At 40.8% G+C, this 26355-nt stretch overlaps 1 protein-coding gene across 2 annotated transcripts; it reads left to right on the forward strand.

Annotated features, from left to right (window-relative positions):
• Positions 1-1714: 1714 nt before the first annotated feature.
• tpcn2 (two pore segment channel 2) lies at positions 1715-25982 on the forward strand. 2 transcript variants are annotated; one of them, XM_074659359.1, is made up of 25 exons: positions 1715-2123; positions 7296-7344; positions 8890-8966; positions 9181-9358; positions 9516-9632; positions 10997-11103; positions 12218-12290; positions 13670-13769; positions 13876-13941; positions 14699-14763; positions 16377-16468; positions 16622-16703; positions 17825-17914; positions 18017-18136; positions 18228-18287; positions 19406-19534; positions 21067-21116; positions 21265-21361; positions 21479-21550; positions 22640-22713; positions 22947-23052; positions 23375-23457; positions 23577-23658; positions 25409-25500; positions 25591-25982. In XM_074659359.1, the coding sequence occupies exons 1-25, from the start codon at positions 1954-1956 to the stop codon at positions 25667-25669; spliced, it is 2310 nt and encodes a 769-aa protein (XP_074515460.1). In that variant the 5' UTR covers positions 1715-1953; the 3' UTR covers positions 25670-25982. The 2 variants fall into 2 exon arrangements, with proteins under 2 accessions (XP_074515460.1, XP_074515453.1); XM_074659352.1 differs by having other exon boundaries at positions 1717-2119; positions 7289-7344.
• The last annotated feature ends 373 nt before the right edge of the window (positions 25983-26355 follow it).

The following is a 26355-nucleotide window of genomic DNA, read 5'->3' on the forward strand; positions in this document are numbered from 1 at the left end:
CTTCAGGTTCCCAGCTTTCAGATGATGTACACCACTTCTATGTGACATCTACTGTTGACCTGCTATCTCCCCATAAAGTCCCCCTATACCCCCCTTAAAAAAAAGAGACTAAAACAGGTCTATTGTGGGTCTCAGAGGGTTACCGTTTTCTAATTCTTTCCCTGGGCCATACGGACACTGAACAAACAATAAATCTGTGCAACATTAATACACTGAATGTGAATACATTTATCTGTGCAATATATCCTTGATGCAATATACACCCCAAGGGCAACTACCTTTGTTTACATTTTATTTATTACATCTATACCCTACCTATATTACAAGTGCAATTACCTCTGTTTACATTACATCTATTTTTATATTTTATACCTCTAGTGTAACACTTCTGTTTATAGTTATTTATTACATCTACTTTACCTGTTTTATTTGCTTTATAACTGTGTGTTTTACCTGTTATATGTTTTATCTGCCTCGTTTTAGTCTTGTCAGGTATTTGTTTTAAAGGTCCCATATCGTGCTCATTTCCAGGTTCATACTTGTATTTTGGGTTTCTACTAGAACATGTTTACATGCTGTAATGTAAAAAACAACAACTTTATTTTCCTCATACTGTCAGCGTGAATATACCTGTATTTACCCTCTGTCTGAAACGCTCCGTTTTAGCGCATTTTGACGGAATTGCATTGCTAGGCAACAGCTTGGGTCCATGTGTACTTCCTCTCAGCTGATGACATTCACATACACTGCAACCAGGAAATAAACTGAGACACATTTATAATGTTAAAGTTTAAAATTGTGTCAAGGGTCTAAATATTGTATATTCGTGACATCACGAATGGGCAGAAATCCTGACAGCTTGTTTCAAATGCAGAATTTCTGAATACGGGCTGTGTGTATTTCCCTGTGGATTGAGTGTTTTGATACTTTCACAGTATTTATATAGGACTTAAGCCTGCTTTATAATAAAAAAAACATGAAATCTCACTTTTTTTATAATATGGGGCCTTTAAAGCACTGACCAGAAATGGCAAACTGTGAATCTCGTTGTATTTAATACAATAATGACAATAAAGCTTTCTATACTATTCTATTCTATTCTATTCTAATTACTGCTTTACTTCTGCAACCAGCCACTCTCAGATGTCTCTCCTGCAGTAGGCTGCTGCTGCAGAAGGCAGCATGTGCAGTCAGTGTACTGCAGCCTGCAGCATATGCAGTCAGTGTACTGCAGCCTGCAGCATGTGCAGTCAGTGTACTGCAGACTGCAGCATGTGCAGTCAGTGTACTGCAGACTGCAGCATGTGCAGTCAGTGTACTGCAGACTGCAGCATGTGCAGTCAGTGTACTGCAGACTGCAGCATGTGCAGTCAGTGTACTGCAGCCTGCAGCATATGCAGTCAGTGTACTGCAGCCTGCAGCATATGCAGTCAGTGTACTGCAGCCTGCAGCATGTGCAGTCAGTGTACTGCAGCCTGCAGCATGTGCAGTCAGTGTACTGCAGACTGCAGCATGTGCAGTCAGTGTACTGCAGACTGCAGCATGTGCAGTCAGTGTACTGCAGCCTGCAGCATATGCAGTCAGTGTACTGCAGACTGCAGCATGTGCAGTCAGTGTACTGCAGACTGCAGCATATGCAGTCAGTGTACTGTAGGTGGAGTCTGTGTTTTTAAAGTGTAAAGTGATACTAGAGTCAGGAGGAGGAGGGTGGAGCAGAGCAGAGGGGCGACTTCCTAAAAGCACATTCCCTTCTGTGTGCCCTCAGCCTGACGCATGTTATGTCCTCTCTCTGTTGAAACTATGTAACTCTGAGTATAGTCCATAACTGGAGGCTATAATAGAGAGAGAGACTAAACTTTCTCAGGAGCTGCTCCACTCTTGACTGTTTACTTTCACTTTCACAGCTGAGCAGCAGCAGCCACAGAGGAGGAACTTGTGGTAGAGATTTCCTGGATGGAATCGGACAGTCTGCTGACCGGGACTGTGAACGGAGCCTCCGAGGATTATGGCTCCTTGCCGGGCAAAGAGCACGGAGGGGCTCCGGGCAGCAGCAACAGCAGCAGGAGGAAGATGTCCTACGAGGTGGCCGGACAGTCGTGCGGCGTCGAGAGCGACTCAGGTGAGTGGAGGTGGAGCCTGAGTTATGATATGACTCTCAGGTCGGTGGTGTCTCCTCTGTTTGGGCATTTGTTTTGACAAAAGGTAGTGGTGGAAGAAGATTCAGATCCTCCGAAACAACCTAAAGTCCTATAGGCTACTTTAAAACTCAAATACTCAAATAAAAGAACACAAGTTGCATCAGCAAATTATACTTTAAGGTACTATAGGCTATTAAAGGGACTATTTGTAACTTTCAGAAATGCTTGTTAACAGCGACACCTGTGGCCGTTAAGTCAACAAAAGTCAGCGTCAGGTTCACGCTTGTGCTCGCTCTACATAGACATGAACGAGCATCGCTCAAAACAGTGAGGCGACAAACATCAGCTAAAACCACAATATCACTCTATATTTCAGCTGCTTGGCGGTAATGTTAGCTGACCAGACGGAGGTCTCTCCATGAATCAATGCTGATCCTAGTGTTGGCTTTTCCTGCTTCAGCAAAAGCGGGTCGGTGCCGGGGCTGAAGCAGGAAGAGAAACGTTATTGCCTCCCGACTGCACCCGCAGGGAGACACCGGCACCCGGTTGGAGACGATAACGTAACTCGCTGCGGAGCCCCGTCACTTCACAAGACACGGGAAACCTCTGTTGGTCTGGAGGAGCTGCAGCAGTTATTTCTGCACAAACGTCCACTGTACATTCACTAGATATTCTCAGAGCTACTAACTCTTCTGCAGTGTGGAGTGAGCGCGCGTTCACGTCTAGAGGTGGAGCGAGACAGCGAGAACGCATGCTGTGTGAGTGAAGGCAAGAAGGCAGAGGAGCTGTGACTCTGGCCACACGCGAGCGCGCATATGCAAGCGCGCATGGGATCCCGACCCGGTACATTTATACGCTTAAAAAGTTACAAACAGTCCCTTTAAGTAAGTAACTGTGTAATAAGCGGGATGATATACAGCAAGCTGGTCATTGTTGGGAAAGAATCCCCTTCAGGGCGATGAGAGACCCCTCCGCTGTGAGCGTCGGGGTGCAGCATCGCCCTGTCGATGATTCTTTCACAACATTGACCGGCTTGCTGTACATTATCCCTTACTTATTACACGGCTTTGTTGAAGACTCGATTCTGATTTGTCAATCTCAGCGTTCTACGGTCTGTTATTTCTTTAAAGCAGACTGTTGCTATGTATAACAGAATGTTGCTATGGGCGCAGTTCTGATGTCGGACTCTGGCGGACCGTTTTTGTGTCAAATTATTGCAGCTAGCGGGCCCCTATTGACCCACATCTATGGTGCTTGGCGACTTATAACACCTATTTAATGGCCCGATAACAGTCGAATCGGGTTCAGCGGCGTCTGAGGCCCTGTTCAGACCTGGTATTAACATGCGTCCTCAGTGATCCGATCACAAGTGGACAGCTCTAAGTACAGGTGCGAATGCACTCAATACGCATTGAGATCGGATCTTTCAGTCCAATAACCTTATATTTCGATGTTATAAAAATGTAAAAAACATTTTACCCAAATTCACGATATTACTACAGACATTCCTGTAGTATTACGTCACAACGGCTGGTGTATTAGCCGTGTGTTTACTACATGTTTATTTGCATATAGAGCGGGGAACTGAGATCGGATCACAGGTGGTCACTCAAGACGTATTCTAATACCAGGTGTGAACAGACGTAGTTAAAGCGGTCCACTTGTGATCCAATCACTGAGGACGCATGTTAATACCAGGTCTGCACAGGGCCTGAGATACTCAAACCATCCTTCCACATTTAAAGTCACTTTAGATCACATTTCTGATGTTTGGTCTGAACAACAACTGAACCTTCGACCATGTCTGCATGACTTTATGCACCGAGTTGTTACCATACGGTACAGTTGTACCTAAATAAAGTGGCCACTGAGTATATAGTATTAGAATATATTAAGGCAGCAACTAACAACTACGTTAAAATGATGAATATCTTTCAAGTATTTAATAGAGTAATTCTGTAAAATGTCTTAAAATTGTTAATAATGCCCGCCACAATTTCCCAAAGCTGAAAGTCTTTTAATGTCTGTCTCTAATGTTTGGAAGGTGACTTGGCTTCCTCCTCGTGGTGCTTTATCAGGTCTCCAATCAGTTCATCTGATTCTCACGTCAGAGCCTAATCAATTAAAGTGGTATAAAAACTGTCTTTGACTCAGACGGTACAGACTTAATGTTGGTGTAGAACAGGAGAGTATAGTAGAAAAGCAGAAGGTGGTAAAAAAGCACATTCTGTGAGAAAAGCAAATATATATATGTATTATTTTAATTAAGATACGTTGATTTCCTATAGCTTTGATTAGTTTCATTCCACTTACTATGATGCACAAGACCGTAAACTGTTGTGCAAATAAAGTGAGAATCCCCCTTTGTTATACTCATTAAAGATAATAGAATTAAAGTAGCAGTGATGTGTCCTGTGACTCCAAAATTAACTTTTGGGGTTATCTTTTCAAAGGCTGGTAAACTGATTAAAACTGATTTTAAAAAAAACCTGAAATTTCCCGTCCATAAAACTGCATAATGTCATTAAAAACACTGAAGCAGCTCATTGTACTGCTGTTGCTGCCTCTCTCTTATCCGTGCAGCGCCACTTCTCTGAAAACATTCTTGTGAACAGTGAGACATTCTTCATTCGGTTCTTTCACCGCGCTCTTCATTTCTTTCTTTTAGGTTGATCTACTCTGGCAATGTGTCGCCACATTTGCAGACTCTCTTTGCAGTTAGCACCAAATTCTCCTCTGCGCGCCGATCATGTGGGTAAAACTGCATCTATTTATACTTCTCTTCTATTAGGAATTGCCATCCAATTAAAATGTGTTGCAGCTCTGAGCGACGTATTGTTATGTTGTGGCCAATGTGTATGTAAAAAGCCTACTGCCCCCTCAAGACTGTGTGCTGTATGGTGTCGCACAGTGTTTCCCATTAATCACCTAAGACCTGCCACGCTTTCATAGTGAACCAAAAATATTTATACTAGGGCTGTCAATCGATTCAAATATTTAATCACAATTAATCGCATGATTGTCCATAGTTAATCGCTATTAATGGCAAATGAATCGTAAATTTTTTTAATACCTTAATGGGAGATTTGTCAAGTATTTAATACTCTTATCAACATGGGAGTGGGCAAATATGCTACTTTATGCAAATGTATGTATATATGTATTATTGGATATAAATTAACAACACAAAACAATGACAAATATTGTCCAGAAACCCTCACAGGTACTGCATTTAGCATAAAGAATAATCCAATAGTTGATAATTCACTTTAAAGTATTAAGTAATAGTAATTGTGATGTAGCATAGCAACGGTCTGCTATCCATAGCAACGGTCTGTTATACATAGCAACGGTCTGTTATACATAGCAACGGTCTGTTTTAGAGAAATTACAGACCGCAGAATGCCGGGAATGACCAATCAGAATTAGAATTCAACACAGCCGTGTAATAAGGAGTTTATAATAACATAAACATTAAATATTAAATTTTTATTTTAAAATGACTGCAGATATGTATATTAATGTATGACGTTAATCCACAACTTTAAAGTTCACAAATTGAAAATTACTCCATAAATCTGAATCTTTTAGCTATTTCTGTCATATACTATATTGTTGGCCACTTAAATGCGTACAGGAAAATATGAATAGATAATATGGATGTTGTTATTTTTATTGTAATTGTATTTATTGTAATATTGTTTATATGTTATATTGTCAGTACAGGATTTCTCTGACAGTTTCTCTTTTTCTCGACTGCAACAAGTGTGAGAAGTGCAGCTCACACTTGTCTGTCCACTGTGGTGTGTGTGCGTGTGTGTGTGTGTGTGGTGTGTGTGTGCGCGCGTGTGTGTGCGCGCGTGTGTGTTTTGGCTGTGTGTGTTGCAGCCGTTTTAAGTGTTGCCCTGTCAGAGGCTCCCACCGCCACTATGACACATCCTGCTGTGAAGCATTGAGTCAGCAGTGTGTGAATGTGTGAGTGTGTGAATGTGTGTGCGTGTGGCCAGGACTGAGTCATCATGTCTGTCTTTGTAACTGCTGTGTGGAACAGTAACAGTCATTGAACATAATCACCTGACAGCTGTGGAACAAGCTCATGCTGAGTCTCTGATAGCTTCTATTTACAGTGTTACTCTATTTTACTAGTGCTGTCAATCAACTCAAATATTTATTCGTGATTAATCGCATGATTGCCCATAGTTAATCACGATTAATCGCAAATTAATTACACATTTTTTATTTGTTCAAAATGTAGGGTGAGTTAGCCTAATGAGGAACATGTTTTGCATTCATATTTCTGGTATATATTAAAGCCAATACATTAAATCTACACCCAGTAAGCTCATCGTCCGGTGCGCCGCGACCGGCTCTAGGTCTGCTTGGAAAGGCCCGACTGTGAGTTTTACAGCACCTCTCGCCCCGGACCTCGCCGCTGCCCGGGGCTGTAGAGTGCTCGCTGCGCAGTGCGCCCTCTGACGGGAGGGACGGGATACCCGGCGCGACTGTCAACCGGGGCGTGCTGTCCTCACTCAGTTCGAGGGGTCTGCGGCACCCCCGTCTCCGTTTGCCGTGCTTATGATGTGTGACTTCTTGCCATCACCATTCATAACCAGACAACCTTTACTAAACTGTTTACCAGAGCACCAAGTCCTTCAAAGATCTAGCCTCGTAATGTTGCTCTCAAAGTGCTCCAGATTGATGCATTTAACTTTAAAATGTTCAAAACGTTTTTCCAGGGGAGCATGCCCAGCCGCAGTCTCTCAAAATCCAATGGCAAACATTGTATTACGTCATCCAAAGCTCATTCCGGCGCTGCTGGATTGGACAATATGAAAATAGACACAGACGCCCACCCGTAGTGGGGAGTTTTGTGTGTTTGAGTAGAGATAAACCACAGTTAGAAAAGTAAGACACACCTTTACCAGAGTTTCAGTTTTTCCCAGTTTTGCCTCAAGAAAGATCCAACCTCCAACCCGGCTCCCTATCCAACCAGTTCTGTTGTTTGTTTTAGTCTGACAATTAGTCTATTGTTGTACAAGGAACTATGTTGAGCTATTTACTGAGAGGACAGTTGAGCTCACCTCTGAGTGATGTAAAGACATATGTTGTTGTTCAGATGGTCCTACTCAAACTTGTCTCACTGTTCACAGACGACAGGGACCTCTACATCCAACAAGCTGTCGTACTCATCGAGGACGCCATACAGGTAAGCACAATGACTTTCCTTCCTTATTTCTCTTTTGGTCATTAGTAAGAAAAGTTAAATGGAAGTAGTATCATATTGAGAGTAGGGTTGGCCCTCAGAGTCTTCTTTCCTACGTCCTTCATGCTCATGAATTCACATTACTGTAAGATTTCTAAAGCTGGACGTACACTGTACGATTTGAGCCCGTTTCTGGCCTGAATTTTTAGCCGCACGACTCATTTTAGAGTCGAATTTCAGCTTCGTCGGGCGTCGTTTGCCGTGCAGTGACAGGGGGAACCGAGGACCGATGAACTCCTCCCGACCGTCCGTCAGATAGTCGGATGAATTTCTGACATGTCAGAAATTTTGGTCAGCCAACTACGGCCTCTCACACAGTTGAAGCAGATCCACGAGCCGATTGCCCAACATCAGTGCCTTTTATCTCCTCTTTTTACAGTAATCAGAGCGTAGCTATCAAGATAACAATGTACTCACTATAGATATAGTAAAACGTAGCTGGCTTACCTCCAATTCTCTCTGCCATACACATCTTCCCTCCACCTTCGAGTCAATCTACGCCAGCACCTCTTTTTTAGTTTTTGTTTCAGCAGACAGGATGTCACAGACGATCAAGGCAGCACGTTTCTGCCTTTTTAGCATTGTGACCCGTACAGACCTCTGTTAGAAAACAAATTTTACCTGCCTCGAGAGCTTTCAAACTAATCTTTATTGACAACTGTCAACAGCCAGAATGGTCCGCAGGGGCCAACGTGCCGTAGATTATGACAGCGGTGTGTACTCGAGATATACAACTTAGACTCGAGTCACAAATTTGATGACTTTAGACTCAATTTGACGAAATAATTAAAGATCTGCAACTCGACTTGGTCTTTAACACCAGTGACTCCAGACTTCACTTGAACTTGAGCCTTTTGAGTTGAAAATAGATACCCTCCCCCAAGCCCAAAGATTAAAAAGTATGTTATTTAAAAAGTGTGTGCACCAACTGCCCGGTACCGGAGGTCACTCCGACAGCATCGGGATATTGGGTTTATTTATTTCTTGAGAGATCCTTTATTGATTTGTTTGACTCATTTATTTTGTTGAACTCTGGACTCTTTATTTATGGTGAGTATTATTGGGATTATCTTACACTTAATTCCCCAGATCCACTTTGTTTGAACTAATCCGACAGTAGCAAGATGCAGGAGAGAACCATGAAGGACTAACGTTACGTTACTGAGCACCAGTTAGTGTCAGTTACTCTGTTGTTAAAATGGGATTACATTTGTTGAAGAGCGTATTATGACTTGTTTAGGACTCGAAACTCAAAGTTAAGGACTTGGGACTTGAGTGCAAAGACTTGAGACTTACTTGTGACTTGCAAAACAATGACTTGGTCCCACCTCTGGATTATGGTATGTGAAAATAGACCTAATTAGGTCGTTGGACTTTGACTACTACCCTAAATGTCCCTCAGCCTAAAGATTATCAAAAAGTCTTTCATTATTTTACTACATCACATCTTGTTGACTGTCTTCTTCCCTTTTGTTTGCTTGCTCATAGTACCGGTCCATCAACCACCGGGTGGACGCCCGCTCGCTGTGCCTGTATCGATGGTACTACTCCAGGATATTCCAGTGGTGAGTTCACACCTTCAAACACCTGTTCAGCTCATGTATGGATAAAAAACTGCTACGGACCTGAGTTAGGTAGACAATGGGTGAATGCTGACATATAGTGTAAATCGCTTTGAGGGGTCGGACGACTAGAAAAGCGCTGCATAAATGCAAGTCTATTTACCGTATTTCTACCATATGCCTACATCCATTTGTCACCCATCTTTCCCTGCACCAGGGGTTTGGGCCTAACCATCGCGGTGGTGTTGCTGCTGGCGTTCTTGGAGCGCCCGTCCTCCATGTCCATGTCCTCGGACCCCCGGCATCGCTCTCCTCCCTGGGAGCCTCCCTGCGGCCTCACCGAAGGCATCGAGATGGTCTGCCTTGTCATCTTCGCTCTCGATCTCGCCGTTAAGGTAAGCAGCGTGGGAAACATTTTGCTCCCAGGACCTTGGCAGCTGTCATGGATTTTGTGATGTTTGCAAATAATCTCGCTGCTTTTGATAGTTATTCATTATCTTCTTATTTGTGCGTTTGAACCGTACTGCTTCACTCTGTCTGTTTTGTCCTCAGAGCTACCTGATTGGCTGGGAGGAGTTCAGAAAGAACAAGTGGCTGATCGGCTACATGGTAGTCATTACATTCTCCATCATCGACTGGATGTTGTCTGTCAGCATGGTGTGTGATGAGGTGAGTGAGGCCGTCCTCCTCGGTCACGCTTCTGGAGATGCAGTGTGGTTGTAGCTGTAGAGAAGTCAGTGGGACAGTTCGCCATAGAGCAGAGAAATCTGACTGTAGGCCACTCTCATTATCAGTCATGGCCCAATTCGAAGTTAGTCAAATACATTACAAATGACTGGCAGTGGTCTTGCTTCGTCCATTTTATCGAGGATACTTCGGGAGCTGCACATCAACCAGCAGTGATGGGGGAGAATTTGCAGAGAACTGCTGACTGTTAAACTGTGTCACCAAACTGTGTCTTATCTCAGCAAGCCATTTGGTACTTCACTGGTGGTCCCATCGTGTTTTAAACATAAGATATAATAACTTCTGTAGATAAATATAGGTCTCAGAGAAAACATTTAATATTTGTTAATGCCAAATTAGTTTGTCTGAAGGTAAAATTAAGGCTCATTTAACAACAGCGCTGCATATTTAATAAATATATATAAACTAGGGCTGTAAAAGTTAATGCGATAATAACGTAACTTGCAATTTTTAAGTTGTACCGGGCTAAAGGTTTTAAAGCTAGAGTGAAGATACTGGCATCATATGAAAGTATAAAACCTAAAGAATCCATCGGTACCAATCATGTCATAGTAGCTTATCGGGAAGGAGGTTAAATAACGCTCCAAACGTGCACTATATTTTGTCGAGGAAAAACTGGAATAGCCATTTTCAAAGGGGTCCCTTGACCTCTGACCTCCAGATATCTGAATGAAAATGGATTCTATGGGTACCCACGAGTCTCCCCTTTACAGACATGCCCACTTTATGATAATCACATGCAGTTTGGGGCAAGTCATAGTCAAGTCAGCACACTGACACACTGACAGCTGTTGTTGCCTGTTGGGCTGCATTTTGTCATGTTATGATTTGAGCATATTGTTTTATGTTAAATGCAGTACCTGTGAGGGTTTCTGGACAATATTTATTAATTATTTTCCAAAAATAAATATATACATATGTTTGCATAAAGCAGCATATGTGTCCACTCACATATTGATAAGAGTATTAAATACTTGACAAATCTCCCTTTAAGGTACATTTTGAACAGATAAAAAATGTATACACTTTGTATATTGTAAATATACATTACAGTGAGTATAAAGTGTGTATCTGTTGACCGCATGTCACAGTCAACACGGATGAAAACTCTGGAAAAGGTAGTTAAGTAGACTTTGTAGTTGAAATTATTTCTAGTTCTGTTGAAGTGCATGTACTCGTTCTTGTGACTTCACACATGGCCTGCTCTGTCTTGAGGAGGGCCGAGTGAATTCAAATGACTCACGATCTTTCTAAAAAAGTGATCCTATCTTTTCTCTTTTAATCAGACACTTCGAGTACGGCGACTCCTCCGGCCGTTCTTCCTCCTGCAGAACTCTTCCCTGATGAAAAAGACGCTGAAGTGCATCAAGAGGACTCTGCCAGAGATCGCCAGGTATTTGACTGCTTTACGGAGGTCTATCTAACATCTACTGATTTAAAGGGGTATTGCATTACTAATTACTCTGGGGGACTGAGGGGTTTAGCTCAGCACACTGAAACTCCAGTGACACCTGCAGCTGGCACACTCATCTTCTACTCTCACTTCTCGAGTCAGCGGGTCGCTGCTTCCCCATAATGTGGCCGCAGGCTGACGGTGATACACTCTGACTGCACCACCTCTACTTCATCATACACATGCGTCTATTTGTATTATTGCAAATCAATTAACAACACAAAACAATGACAGATGTTGTCCAGAAACCCTCACAGGTACTGCATTTAGCATAAAACAATATGCTCAAATGATAACATGGCAAACTGCAGCCCAACAGGCAACAACAGCTGTCAGTGTGTCAGTGTGCTGACTTGACTATGACTTGCCCCCAAACTGCATGTGATTATCATAAAGTGGGCATGTCTGTAAAGGGGGGACTCGTGGGTACCCATAGAACCCATTTTCATTCACATATCTTGAGGTCAGAGGTCAAGGGACCCCTTTGGAAATGGACATGACAGTTTTTCTTCGCCAAAATGTAGAGTCAGTTTGGAGTGTTATTTAGCCTCCTTCTTGACAATCTACTTTGACATGGTTGGTACCAATGGATTCATTAGGTTTTTTAGTTCCATATGATACCAGTATCTTTACTTTTAATGAAAGTTGCGTTAATGCGTTAAAGATATAAGTGACGTTAAAACAAATTTGAAGGCTCTATTATCGCGTTAACTTTGACAGCCCCAATTTGTACATACAAATGTGAAAGGAGAAGTCAACTACGACCCAATCACAGAGCTTTAAAATCTGTTGTTTGCACCTCTAGCTGCGTGCAGAAGCTTTAAGTTGACGCTTTGTAGAAACCTGATAACACAGTGTTCAGTTTGGATCAGTTCACTTTCAGATTCTGGGTCAGTTTAAGCTTCTGTGGTGCCGTATTTTGTTCCCAGATGCATCAACAAACATCCTGAAATTGGTGCAGTGCTGACTGGCTTCTTTTTCTATAGCAACAGTAGCTAAGGCTCATGGGTGATGTAATATTTAGAGTCATGTGTGTGTTGTCCTGTCTGTACAGTGTCATCCTGCTGTTGGCGCTCCACCTCTGCCTCTTCACTATGATCGGCATGCTGCTGTTTGCTAAAAGCGAGGTGAGTTCAGGTCACATCACGCCCTGATACACACTACTGTATTGTACTGCTGACACTGTGGCTTGTGTGGACATGTTTGTGGACATGTGTGTGTGTGTGTGTGTGTGTGTGTGTGTGTGTGTGTGTGTGTGTGTGTGTGTGTGTGTGTGTCTGGACTTGTCCCAGACTGTGATGGCATCTCAACAGCCAAGGGTCACTGTCCCAAAAAAAAGCCACTCTTCATATATCATTGAAAATGCAGTTGCAATAACAGAGACATCAATTAAAAAATGATTAAAATAATGTCACAGACTGACTCAGGGAAGGTTGGATGGATAGGATATCAAATATATGTAAGCAAGAGCAAAGCTTTAACTCACTAGATGGTGGAAGGAAGAAGGTGAATATATGAAGCCACTTTAATATATTTGAGGCCCAAACAATTTCCAAAAACTTGTGGTTTGAATTCTAATATCAAACGCTGCTGTAGATACTCATTTATTTACTCCAAAACTAGGGATGCACCGATTTATTGGCCGTACATCGGTATCGGGTCAATATTCACCTTGTTGACTGCCAAGATGACATTTACCGATGGCAGTGGGCGATGTTTTTATCTGTTGTGTCACATCAGTTTTGTAAATGTTCTGTTAATTATTAAAAAAAAAAAATAAATCATGTGAAAGAAGGTTATATTAGAGATAGTTGAGTTTGAGCTCATTCAAAGACAGTGTAATGAAATGCTCAATGGCTTTAGAACAGCTCAGTTATTTTTTATTTTTTGTATATAATGAAGAGGTCTTTGTTTCCCTGTCACAAAAGGGGAACAAATAACAACAAAAACAAAATAAATAGCATCATCAAAAACATCAGTATCGGCTATCGTACAAATTGTTATTCTAAACATCAGTATCATATCTGCCCAGAATTTCACATCGGTGCATCCCTATCAGAAACATGTTTTACTTTAATAGAAAGACAGATTAAAGAAAAGCTTAATGAGAGATTGTAGTGAATTACAGAGGCTAGTACAACAGCTGGCCCAGAGGTGACGTGTCCAGCTCGCTGTTATAAAAGACATGCTGTACGTGATGTCAGGGATCATGTACAGCGAGCCGTTATCCAACTTACACAGCTACTTACTAAATAAATCACTAATTAGACACAAAGTATTGATTTACAAACGGCTTGTTTTCTACGAAACATCAAAACTAACGATAAATTCCTGTCACAGGTCATCTGACGGTAGAGTAATGTTTATTTATTCTCAAAACAGAAACAGAAAAAACAACAGATCTTTATTCTTATTTTTTAAAATGTATTTCAGTACTATATTAACACCAGCGTAGAGAGAACAATACGAGGTTTAAGTCCACTCTGCCTCTCCGTCTGTGTTTCAGGATCCAGAGAAGAACGGGGAGTGGAGGTTACATTTCAGAGACCTGCCGAGCTCTCTGACCTCTCTGCTGGTGCTGCTCACCACGGCCAACAACCCAGATGGTACACAATCAGTCACATGATACACAACAAGCCGTGTTGTTGACTGCTGGTAATCTCTGTTTCTGTGATGGAACTCCTTTTCAACATGTCTTCTGTCCCGTCACAGTGATGATCCCTGCCTACTCCCTAAACAGAGGCAACTCCATTTTCTTTGTCCTCTTCAGTGTGATTGGTAAGTAGTGATTATTATTGCATTTGTCAGTGCAGCGGCTTTAAAGGGATAGTTCAGATGTTTTAAAGTGGGGTTGCATGAATTACTTATCCATAGTTGGTGTATTACCTACAGTAGATGGCGGTCGGCATGCCCTCAGTTTGGAGAACCAGCACAGGAGCAAAGCAACGTACTGCTGTGGACGGGGTGTGCAGCGGCATAACAGATTTTAGACACCTAAAAGAATCTATATCAGTTTAAATGTACGCTTTATTTGGAATATTTTCACAGGTTACCTCGCCATCAGACAGCCTTTTCTGACGGGGAACTGAATCCGTCATCTATGCTCTCTCCAAAACCACCAGACTCCATTGACAAAATGAACAATTTTACCTCGCAGAACACGGGAGTTGCTGGTTTACCGCTGCCTCGATCGGTTAGTTTGTTTGTGTTATTGTGTCTCTTTGGTTTTTGGAAGGGTTAGTTCAGATACCAAAGTCACAGAATAACACAAACAAACTATAAAACGGTAAAACAGCTTCAGTTCTCCGCCGTAAAGGGCTGTCTGACGGCAAGGTAAAGCGGTGAAAATATTATAAATATCACATAAACTTAAGATGATAAACTTCCGTCTACAGCAGTACAGCTGGTACTTCTGCCTGCTACAATAACCCCACTTCAGAACAACCAAACTATCCCTTTAAGTGACTTGAAGTGGTAGTACGTTATTGTGTTGAGTGAAGTGTTTAAAGAGGGAGTTTGTTTTGCCTCCTGGCAGGAACCTACTGTCTGATGAACTTACTGACGGCCATCATCTATAACCAGTTCAGGGGATATTTACTGGTGAGTCACACATACAGTATGACATCATCATGCAGTTACAGCTCCACCCACTACACGCACAGTCTGTTTTGATTATATTAGCATTAATGTGAGGCTGTGAGACGATTTTTTATATTTTTACTAAGCAAATCATGACTGCTGTTACTTAATTATTCCCAGCTGGAAAAACAGGTCTGTCAACAGAGAAAAACCCCACGCCTTAGCAGTGGAAGATCTGTCATCTGACATATACCGCAGCATATACGCCCAACATTGAGTCATGATTTTGTGCTAAACTCATATTGAAAATCATATTGAGCCTCAGCATTACCACTCTAACATGTACGTCCTGGGATTTTAGCATTGCAGTTGGAGGATTCACAAGAGATGAAATCGAAGCATTAGAGGCTCATTTTATCCAAACTGGAGTCTACAATTCCCATAATGCAACCAACACCGTCTTTTCCAAGCTCCACAGGAAGAGCGCCGGTCGTTGATGCCAATTTTCGTTGTGGCCAAATGGCGGTACTATAACTTCTGTGTGCGTCACGTGATGCCATTGGGCCCAAAAATACTTTTTTCCCATAGACTTTCCCAGAGACGTCTGTAACTCAGCGGATAATCTTTTTTTGTTGAGGTGAATCAACTTCCCAGTATGAACACTTGAATAACCCTTATTTAAATCATTAGGTCTTAAAGCTATAAAACACACTAATAGCTGAATCCAGAGTTATTTTTCCTTCCTCCGTTCATGTGAATGAGACCCAGACCGAGACTAGAGTGAGGGCTGGTAGGCGGAGTTAAAGGACACGCTACTGCGCCTGCTCCATGGGCCCAATGGATGCAGAAGATCGCCGGAAGATCCGAGTACTTTATCACTTTACAGTCGAGCCATTTTGGCTTCATGCGCTACTGAGCAACTCTCATAGGAATGACCGGGAGCCCGCCTCCAACGCTGTATCCAGTTCTCTTTATACATCCATGATTTTATCCTTTTCGTGTGTCATTTCTGCGCTAAGCAAACGTCCCCAAAAAAACACTTAGTTAGGGTTATGGAAAACTTCATTGTTCGGCTTAAAATAAGTACGTAAACTAAATAAAATCAAAAACAACGGTCTCCAACGGTCTCCAACAGTCTCCAACACGGGTCTCCTGGTTAAAAGTCTGGTGTTTATAAATATATATAAATGCCACGATAAAAAAAATATCCTTCAGCAGACCATCAAATAGTCAAAGTTTCATCCTAGTTTTGCATCACCAAGCAACGATAATGTAAAAATGTATTCTGACTTGAAGTTCACTTTGAATTACACAACTATAGCAAGATTCAAAAGAGAAAAAGTGTACCCTGAAGGGTCAGAAAAGAGATCCCGAACTGTACAGCATGCTTTTGAAAATGGTCATAACAAATGTGAAGTAGTAGTTACTACATGACCTGTACTTTACTTGTTCACCTGAGAGAGTGTGTAACAGGTTGCTGGGTTGTGACTGCCCTCTGCTGGAATATAAGAGGAGTCTAACTGGATTATAACATTCTGACTTCTTAAAGCCCACTAGAGACGAATACAGTAAATACACTGCACACAATAACAATGGAAAATGCTTGAAGGCTTTCTGTTCATGTTCTGGTCCAGTTGTCGGTCCAGACGTCCATCATCAGGAGACGACTGGGGATCCGAGCTGCTTTCCAAGTCCTCAGCTGTCAGGGAGCCCAACGAGCTGCTGAGTAAGAGACACACACACGTTTTATCTGAGTTGAAACCGTTGTATTGTCTGCTGCTTGTATTGTCAGCGCAGTTTACAGTAAACAGGCTTCTGCACTCCACCAATATCAAATGAACAGAAAGCATGGAGAGTGATGTGTTGTTTTCTCCGTCAGGGAGCATGTGGGTGTTGATGTGGTGCTGAAGGTGATGTCCGGGGTCCACATGAAGAGCTACTACAGAGCGGCCATCACTAAGGTCAGAGCCGACACCACACACACACACACACACACACACACAACCACTCAAAGGGCGTCTGTCACCAAAATACAATACAAATTATGATTACTTTTATTCTAGATGCATGCGGAGACTGATAATACAAACTACCTGCACAGTCTGTAGTGTGATATCCTGCACACTTCTCTGAAAGTAACCACACCCCATCTGTCTTTTCTTTATCATTTTAATTTTCTAAAAAAACAAAACTTACAATCCCTCAAATGCATATAGTGCACATGATTTGAGATGTGAAAAGCATATTCAGTTCTAGCGCATAGACTGTGAATAAGATATATATTTACTTGACAAATCTCCCTTTAAGGTACATTTTGAACAGATAAAAATGTGCGATTAATTTGTGATTATTAATTGTGATAAAAAAATTAAATCGATTGACAGCCCTAATATATATAGCATAAATCTTACCACAAATGAAGCTCTTGAATGGGTTAGAACTAGGGATGCTAATTTTGAAAAAAGTTTTAACCGATAACCGATTATTAACCATTAACCGACAAGATTAGTGCGTCGCATGCAAAACAGGCAACTGAGTCCCCAGTTCACCCGTCCGGGAGAGTTACTATAGCGGCCACGGAGCTGCGTGTATTGTCGCAGACACATGCAGCCACTTTCACAGTAAAAGTCCGCCACCACCACCGCATTATTTAGTTTAGCAGGTTGTCAGCTGTGTGTCTGCCCGGCGTAACGTCAGCGATTGTCCGACAAACCGTGTGTGTGTGTGTTTGTGCTACGTTGGCAGCTGTAGCGTTGCTGGGGGCTTCTTGCTCCCAGTAGCTGCACACATACGGTCTGTCAGCGCGGCGTGACGTCAGCGAGTGTCCGACAGACTGTGTGTGTGTGGCGGCGGTGGTGTTATACTGTAGCTGTAGCAGAGAGTGTGTGTTTTGCTCAGCTTTCTAATTAATTATTAATATTTCTTTTAACCGTTTAACCGATAGCGTTAATTGGTTAAAATTCTTAATGTCGGTTAACGGTTAATTATTAGCATCCCTAGTTAGAACACATTGAGATGAGAAGATGCATCCTCCGTTTTTTCTTCACCTTGACTGTTCTCCTTTACAACATCTGGACTTCAGGAGGCGGGGCGGTATGCAGATGTGGGCTACCTGGATCGAGAGCAGTTCAGGAAGATATTTGACGAGCTGGATAAAGATCGCATTAAGGAGGTAGAGCTGTGCCCTCAAAGATTCATTCAACTTCACGTTTCACTTTGACATCTGCTTCATGTCTCTGACTCTGTGTGTGTGTGTGTGTGTGTGTTCCTCCAGCACCCTCCCTTGCCCCAGTACAACTCTCCAGTCCTGCAGAGGCTCCAGGTGGTCTTCAGTCACTACTATGTCACTATACTTGGCAACGCGGTGGCTCTGGCCAATGTCATATGCATATGTGTAAGTTGCACGCACACACAGACGCATACATGTATATACTCATACACCCTCAAACGCTGACCAAGCTGTCTACCATATGTGTGTGTTTCAGACCGTCCTGGTGTTGAATTCAGAAAAGTCCACGACAGAGAGAGACAACTTCATCATAGAGGTAAACACAGTCAGATCATGTCTTACAGATGTTCATGGTCCACAGAGGATGATTCTTAATCATTTTGGTGACCCCCCTGACCTTTCCTCTTATACCACCATCAGGTCAAAATGACACCTTAACTAACTGTGAATATTGAATCCTGATGGTTTCGGTTATGGAGGGTTTTTAAGGGCCAAAAACTAAACAAAATATTAAGTAAATGCTTAAATACATGACTAAATAAATAATGTGCCATCGGCTCTGGGCCCCTGACTTTTGATGGATTTAAGTTGACAGATTTATTTATTTTGCTGCAGCGTGTTACACTATGGATAATAAGTATATATAATTAAATTAAATAATAACTAGTTAAATAAATGTTTGAATAAATTAATAAGTAAATAAATTTATGAATGTATATTGGTAGATTTTCAACTATTTTATTCTTATTTTATTCTAACGTTTTACTCGTCCTATTTTTATTTTTTACTGCTTATTGGCACCAACGAACCAAAGCAAATTCCTAGTGTATGCCTGATACACCTGGCAATAAATAAAGATTCTGATTCTGATGAATGAATAAATAAATAAATAAATATACAAATGTGCAAATATATATATATATAAATAAATAAATGTAACATTTATATATTTAATGTCTCATTTCATTTGTTATTTATTTATTTATGGTGACAAATAAGTATTAATTAAATCATTATTTATATAGTTAAGGATTTAATTATATAATAACTTATGTATTTATATATTTAGTTTTGGCCCTTAACACCCTCCATATTTGGTGACGTATCAGGTCACAAAAAAATCTAAATCTAATGAACTGATTGCCATGAAAGTTTGCTTATACTTTACTTGTTTTTTTAATGTATATTATTTGAACTTCTAATATAATTATGTTGATATAATAATATAATATCAACATAATAATAATAATATTACAGATTTTCACCACTTTAAGCTTCCCGTTAAGACAAACTAAGTCTTTAAAAATATCAGAATCATCAGTAGGTTGTTGTTGTTTCATTTAATGTTTTTTCGGGTATAAATAAGATGAACATTGCAGCCTGGTTGAAATTGTGAACATAACCTACTTCCCTCTTCTACTGTCCAACTGTCAGATCATCAACCTGTGCTTCATCCTATACTACCTGTTTGAAATGTGCGTGAAGATCTTTGCCTTCGGCTGGAAAGGATACCTGTCCTACAGGAACAACATCTTTGACGGCTTCCTCACCATCCTGCTGCTGGTAAACCTGCTCTACCTGCTCACTCTCAGTACTGTCATATTTACTTTAGCACAGCTGCACTTAAGTCAAAAACGATGACACTAAGGACCAGATTTACATTTGATCTGTTGTGGCTCGAAGATTTGGACAGGGTTTAGACTGCATCTTCAGTATGAAGATAATACAGAAGTTTAAATGCAGTTAGACCAACCTATGGCAGTATTTTAGAAGTGTAGCATTGTCATCGAGTGACAACTCCGTGTTATGCCATTTCTGTGTTCACCCTGATATTATTTTTTTCATACTTTATTTTTTCCCTTTTTCCGAGGTTGTTTTCATATATGCAATTTACAGTTCGTAATTACAATAGTTTATAAGCCAATTTTTTTAAGTAGTTGAGCTTGGAGACGAACACAATAAGTACACTAGGGAAAACAACTTCAGCATTCAACATTGAAATAAAATTAAGAAAATAAAAAAATAAAAAGAATAATAATAATAATAATAAAAAATAAATAATAATAATAATATCAATACAAAGAAAATAGAGTAATAATAATAAATTAAATAAACAAATAAGAAAAAAAAACTGATTATTAAAGGAACAGTCCATCATTTTAGGGGACAGCTAGCCTGGCTCTGTCAACGGTAGAAAATTCACCTACCAGCACCTCTAAAGCTCACTGATTACCATTTTATGTCTCATTTTTGAATCCCTTAACACTCTGGCGGCCCGCCGGCAGGCCCAGCCGCTATTCTGTCTTTCAGAGGTTGTTGCGGGCTGAGTTTTAACGCCACTAATTTCTTTAACACATTAATGCTACAATTTAAAGCAAGAGTGAAGATACTGGTATCATATGAAACCAGAAAACCTAAAGAATTCATTGGTACCAACCATGTCATACTAGCTTGTTGGGAAGGAGGATAATTAACGCTCCAAAGTTACGCAAAAGTTTGTCGAGGAAAAACTGTCACGGCTATTTTCAAAGGTCCCTTGACCTCTGACCTCCAGACCTTGGGCAAGTCATAGTCAAGTCAGCACACTGACACACTGACAGCTGTTGTTGCCTGTTGGGCTGCAGTTTGACATGTTATGATTTGAGCATATTGTTTAATGCTAAATGCAGTACCTGTGAGGGTTTCTGGACAATACATGTCATTGTTTTGTGTTGTTAATTGATTTCCGATAATAAATATATACATACATTTACAAAAAGCAGCATATTTGCCCACTCCCATGTTGATAAGAGTATTAAATACTTGACAAATCTCCCTTTAAGGTACATTTTGAACAGATAAGAAATGTGTGATTAATTTGTTATCAATAGCGATTAAATATTTTAATCGATTGACAGCCCTAGTCACCATACGGTCACTGTACATGTGTCAACGTTGTGTGTTCATTACTTGTTTCTGCTGCCCCCAAGTGGCCAAAAAGATCAGTTATTTCATGTTTAATGAAGTAAAATGTTTCATGATGAGCATTTGATTTGTTGCTATATTTACCACTTTTGATATTCGTCACTGATCTTATGTGTTTTTCTCTCCATCAGATCCTACAGATCACTATATATATCACCTACAGGCTTCCTTACTCTCAGTGGTAGGTTGTATTTTCTTCCAATCATTTTAAAGTAAGTAAGCTGTGTTACATTATCTGCCAATTGTCTCACGTGTGTGTGTGTGTGTGTGTGTGTGTGTGTGTGTGTGTGTGTGTGTGTGTGTGTGTGTGTGTGTGCGTGTCACAACAGGGACCCGTCCCATGGTGTAATATCTCTGTGGGAGATGGTTCGTCTGATCAACATGCTGATTGTGTTCCGCTTCCTGCGCATCATCCCTGATATCAAGGTACGATATAGCCATGATAACCGGTACACACAGATGCTGCAGCCTCATCACAATTACATTCCTGTGTCTGTCTTTATGTCCCTTTCTGCTTTTAATACGTTCCATCTTGTCGTCCAGCTCATGGCTTTGGTCGCGAGTACGCTGTTGGACCTGGTGAAAAACCTCCGAGCCTTTGCAGGGATACTGCTGGTGAGTCAGCAAACACCACATTACAAGTCCAGTGTGAAAGATTTCAGGGGATCTAGTGGCAGAAATGGAATATGATATTCATATCTTTGTTTTCTTTAGTGTTTAATCACCTGAAAATAAGAGTTAATAATTAACAACACAAAACAATGACAGATATTGTCCAGAAACCCTCACAGGTACTGCATTTAGCATAAAACAATATGCTCAAATCATAACATGGCAAACTCAAACCCAACAGGCATCAACAGCTGTCAGTGTGTCAGTGTGCTGACTTGACTATGACTTAACCCAAACTGCATGTGATTATCATAAAGTGGGCATGTCTGTAAAGGGGAGACTTGTGGGTACCCATAGAACCCATTTACATTCACATATCTTGAGGTCAGAGGTCAAGGGACCGCTTTGAAATGGCCATGCCAGTTTTTCCTCAACAAAATTTAGCGTAAGTTTGGAGCGTTATTTAGCCTCCTTTGCAACAAGCTAGTATGACATGGTTGTTACCGATGGATTCATTAGGTTTTTCTAGTTTCATATGATACCAGTATCTTCACTCTAGCTTTAAAACTGAGCCAGCTACAACCTAAAAATTGCAGGTTGCATTAATGCGTTAAAGAGGTTAGTGGCATTAAAACAATTTTGCGTTAACGCGTTATTAATTGACAGCCTTAGTTTTTACCTGAAGGCCACCGTAGTTCTCTGACACGCTATTCAGTTGGTTGCAATCTGCAACCTCACCATTAGATGTCACTAAATCCTACACACTGCTCCTTTAAATCAACCAGCTGATCTACACTTACTGTTACCTATAAAAATATGATATAAAATAGTATCTTTTCTATTGATGGAGTCACATCACAGACACATTTTCAAACCAATGAAACCTAAGTAGAAAAATAAAAAATATATGTATATTACTAATATATTTTAATATTTACACTACTAGTGTTGTGAGAAAACCTTTTATCTTCTATTTCGTTCATCTTCATGCTTTTGAAGAGGCTGAATCATGACATGAGATCATCGCCTTTGGCTCATAAAACCTTTTTTCAAACACTTCATGTTCATGTCTTCTTCTTGCTCTCTGTGCAGGTTGTGTACTATGTGTTTGCTGTGATTGGGATCTGGCTGTTTGAGGGAGCCATTAAACCTCCTCCAGACATGAGGTATGAAGTCATCCGCAGTAAGAACACATGATGGAGACAAAAACAGAACGAGGCTCAAAGACAATTTATGACAGCTTCAGGCAGACTACCATAACACTGACATTCACAAATAGCTTCAAATGAAACGGACCATTAGCTAGATTAAAATTAAGATTTCTCTGGGTTTGAAAACTGTTGTAAACATCTGGGATAATGTAAGTACACAACTCAACACCTCCCTGATTGTGTCCCAGTGTGGTCTCCAACTCCTCCATGGAGAACGTCACCTCTAACTTCAGCATGGAGTGCGGCACCTACGAGCAGCTGGAATACTGGCCGAACAACTTTGATGACTTCGCTGTGAGTAACAACAACAGTCAGATCTTCATTGTCTTCTAATGTACAGTGAAAGGATCAAATCTTGGATTGAAGTGCATGTTTTTGATTGATATGTGTTTATTGTGTTCTATTCCTTATTATTACACGGCTCTGTTGAATACTCGATTCTGATTGGTCAATCGCAGCGTTCTATGGTCTGTTATTTCTTTATAACAGACCGTTGCTATGTATAAGACACCGTTGCTATGTATCTTCTATGTATAGAAGAAGTGTAGAAGAGTAAAAGAAGAGTATCTTTCCCTCCCTCTCTCTCTCTCACTCTCACTCTCTGTCTCTCTCTCAGGCATCCATCATTTTGCTGTACGATGTCATGATAGTCAACAACTGGCAGGCCTTCATGGATGCATACAGCAGATACACCACTGAGTAAGAACATATTTTATATCTGACATGCACAGTCAGCAGCTGATGCAGCTGATGCAGCTGATGCAGCTGATGCAGCTGATGATGATGACGTTGATAATGAGCGTGTTATTTTTCCTCAGGTGGTCGAAGATCTACTTTGTGTGTTGGTGGCTCACCTCCTCCGTCATGTGGGTCAACTTGTTTGTGGCGCTCATCTTAGAGGTCAGTTCACACAGACGGATACCTTCATTCACAATCGATTCAAATACTTAATTGTATGATCGTCCATAGTTAATCATGATTAATCAAATTTTTTGTCTGTTCAAAATGTCCTTTAAAGGGAGATTTATCAAGTATTTAATACTCTTATCAACATGGGAGTGGACAAATATGCTGTATGCTATATATTTATTATTGGAAATCAATTAACAACACAAAACAATGACAGATATTGTCCAGAAACCCTCACAGGTACTGCATTTAGCATAAAACAATATGCTCAAATCATAACATGTCAAACTGCAGCCCAACAGGCAACAACAGCTGTCAGTGTGTCAGTGTGCTGACTTGACTATGACTTGCCCCAAACTGCATGTGATTATCATAAAGTGGGCATGTCTGTAAAGGGGAGACTCGTGGGTACCCATAGAACCCATTTACATTCACTGATCTGGAAGTCAGAGGTCAAGGGACCCCTTTGAAAATGGCCATGCCAGTTTTTCCTCGCCAAAATTTAACATAAGTTATTTAACCTCCTTCTCGACAAGCTAGTATGACATGTTTGGTACCAATGGATTTGTTTTCTAGTTTCATATGAGGCCAGTATCTTCACCCTTAGCTTTAAACTGAGTTGCATTAAAGAAATTAGTGGCGTTAAAACGAATTTGCGTTGACGCTTATTATCGCGTTAACTTTGAAAGCTCTAATTTATTCATAAAATGGCTACAGAAAAAGACATCAAACATAGTTCACAGTAGTTTCGGTCAACAGTTTAGATGCTGTTCAACATCAGTGCACAATGTATATTAAACTGCATGAAACAATGGAGCCAGAACTTTTTCTTTATGCATTTAAATAACCTGCCTATGGATTTGACTGACTTCAAATGGTGCCATGCCATTGGTCTGATCGGCCCATTATTCAGAACCCCAGTAGTTAAAGTGTCCTATTGGACTGAAAGCCCGTATAGTCCGACGGCCCGTTTTACCAGAAACAACAGCCCACTTTAGTTTATTTATCTAAGGTCACAGAAGATCTGTTAAAGTTAAATATCAGCCGAAATGAATAGTCTTTCTTTATCATACAAAGTCATACGTTATGATTTACATTATGATTTATACGTTATCTGTTAAATTGAACAATATGTTTTCAGAGTCTGGAAAATTGTAAGGCTCCAATTTTCAGAGCAGTGGGCTTTTGTTTTCAGGATAACGGATAGTCGGACTATGAGCTTTCTGTCTCATGCAAGATTTTTTGAACTATTGGGGTTTTAGAATAATGGGACGGCAGCTAGATTCTTGCGATGTCATGAGATCACGTGACAATCACAGGATCACATATTATGATAATCCATCTTGTCAGGCTTCAAGTGATGCATCTGTGTCAAGCCAGCCAGTAACCGGACCAATCAGCATCCTGTGAGGAATGACAGCTGGCGTGGCTTAAGCGATTGTTTATTCTAAACAACAAAGATGGTTTATCTGATCACCTGCCAAGTATTTTTTGAAAGTGCCTGCCCTTTTCCAAACAGTTTCCAGTGACGGCTTCTCAGATGGTTCTGTGTAAACAAATCATCTGGTGCGTCAGGTTACCTTGAAAAGACGTACACCGTCAGTGCCACAAACAAGGGAGGAACATCGGAAAGGGATTTGTGGTTTATGTGACTTGTTGAAGAAAGATGTGGAATAATGCCAGCCATATCTTTTTATATAAACTACATATTAAATACTCTTTGTCTCTTGTCTTCTAACAGAACTTCATCTACCGGTGGGACCGTAGTCACAGCTGCTCTGTTACAGATGTGGAGAGGATTCGATATGAAACATCTGTTCAGCTCATGTTCAGGTAGGATGACGCTGCTGTTTGATTGTAAGTCATATAACTCAGAAATCACAGCTAACTCTTTGTCCATGACTTTCCCCTCTTTCTCTGCAGAGAGCAGATTCAGGAACCAACGGAAGAGGAATTACTATGTCAACTACACCAACACCCCCACTTACACCTAGACTGGTGACACACACTCACACTCAGCACCAGCACCTACAACCAGTCAAGAGACTGTTCCTAAATTAGTCTGTTTTCTACTACTAGTGTATTTTAATTTTGGATTATTGTAATATATAATTAATTACTACTACACTGTTTCTCAGTGGCAGAGGCTCTGTGGAGGAAGACGTCATGTCTCACATGAGTGGGTGGCTCTAAAAGCCATAGAGTATGTATTAGTATCTTTGAAATAAGTGCACAAGAAATTAATCAAACTGTGAATACAAAAAGCTCAATTTTAAATACAGAAACATAAAGCACATAAAGAAAGTAAATCCAAATTTCCAAGTGTTACTACTTAATTTTTTTGTTTGCCAAGTTGTGGCACCAACGACCACAAAACCATCAGTTTCACTAGACTTCAGTATGAAGTGTGCCAAAATATTACAACTGTTATATACCACCACCAGCAGCATAGGTTTGGTTCTCCAAAGAACTAACGATTAAGGGTGGGGAAAAAAAATTATATCGATTTTTTTAATGCCAGAATCAATATATTTGCTTCATCTGAGTCTATGCAGAGGTAGAAGGAAGTTACCGCTTTTATTGTTGTAGTCTGAGTAACGTGACGTCATATGTGCTCCGTATCCTTCAACCAAAACAAACCGCAAAAAGTAGAAAACGTTGGAGGGTCTGCGTGGATACGACCTGCAC

This window comes from Sebastes fasciatus, chromosome 2 (assembly GCF_043250625.1).
Source record: "Sebastes fasciatus isolate fSebFas1 chromosome 2, fSebFas1.pri, whole genome shotgun sequence".
Classification (NCBI taxonomy): domain Eukaryota; kingdom Metazoa; phylum Chordata; class Actinopteri; order Perciformes; family Sebastidae; genus Sebastes; species Sebastes fasciatus.

Coding starts and splice junctions, on each gene's coding strand:
- tpcn2 (XM_074659352.1), top strand. CDS start 1,954: ATGGAATCGGACAGTCTGCTGACCGGGACTGTGAACGGAGCCTCCGAG. Junction 7,345..8,889: donor TCATCGAGGACGCCATACAG/GTAAGCACAATG, acceptor GCTTGCTCATAG/TACCGGTCCATCAACCACCG. Junction 17,915..18,016: donor ATAAAGATCGCATTAAGGAG/GTAGAGCTGTGC, acceptor GTGTTCCTCCAG/CACCCTCCCTTGCCCCAGTA.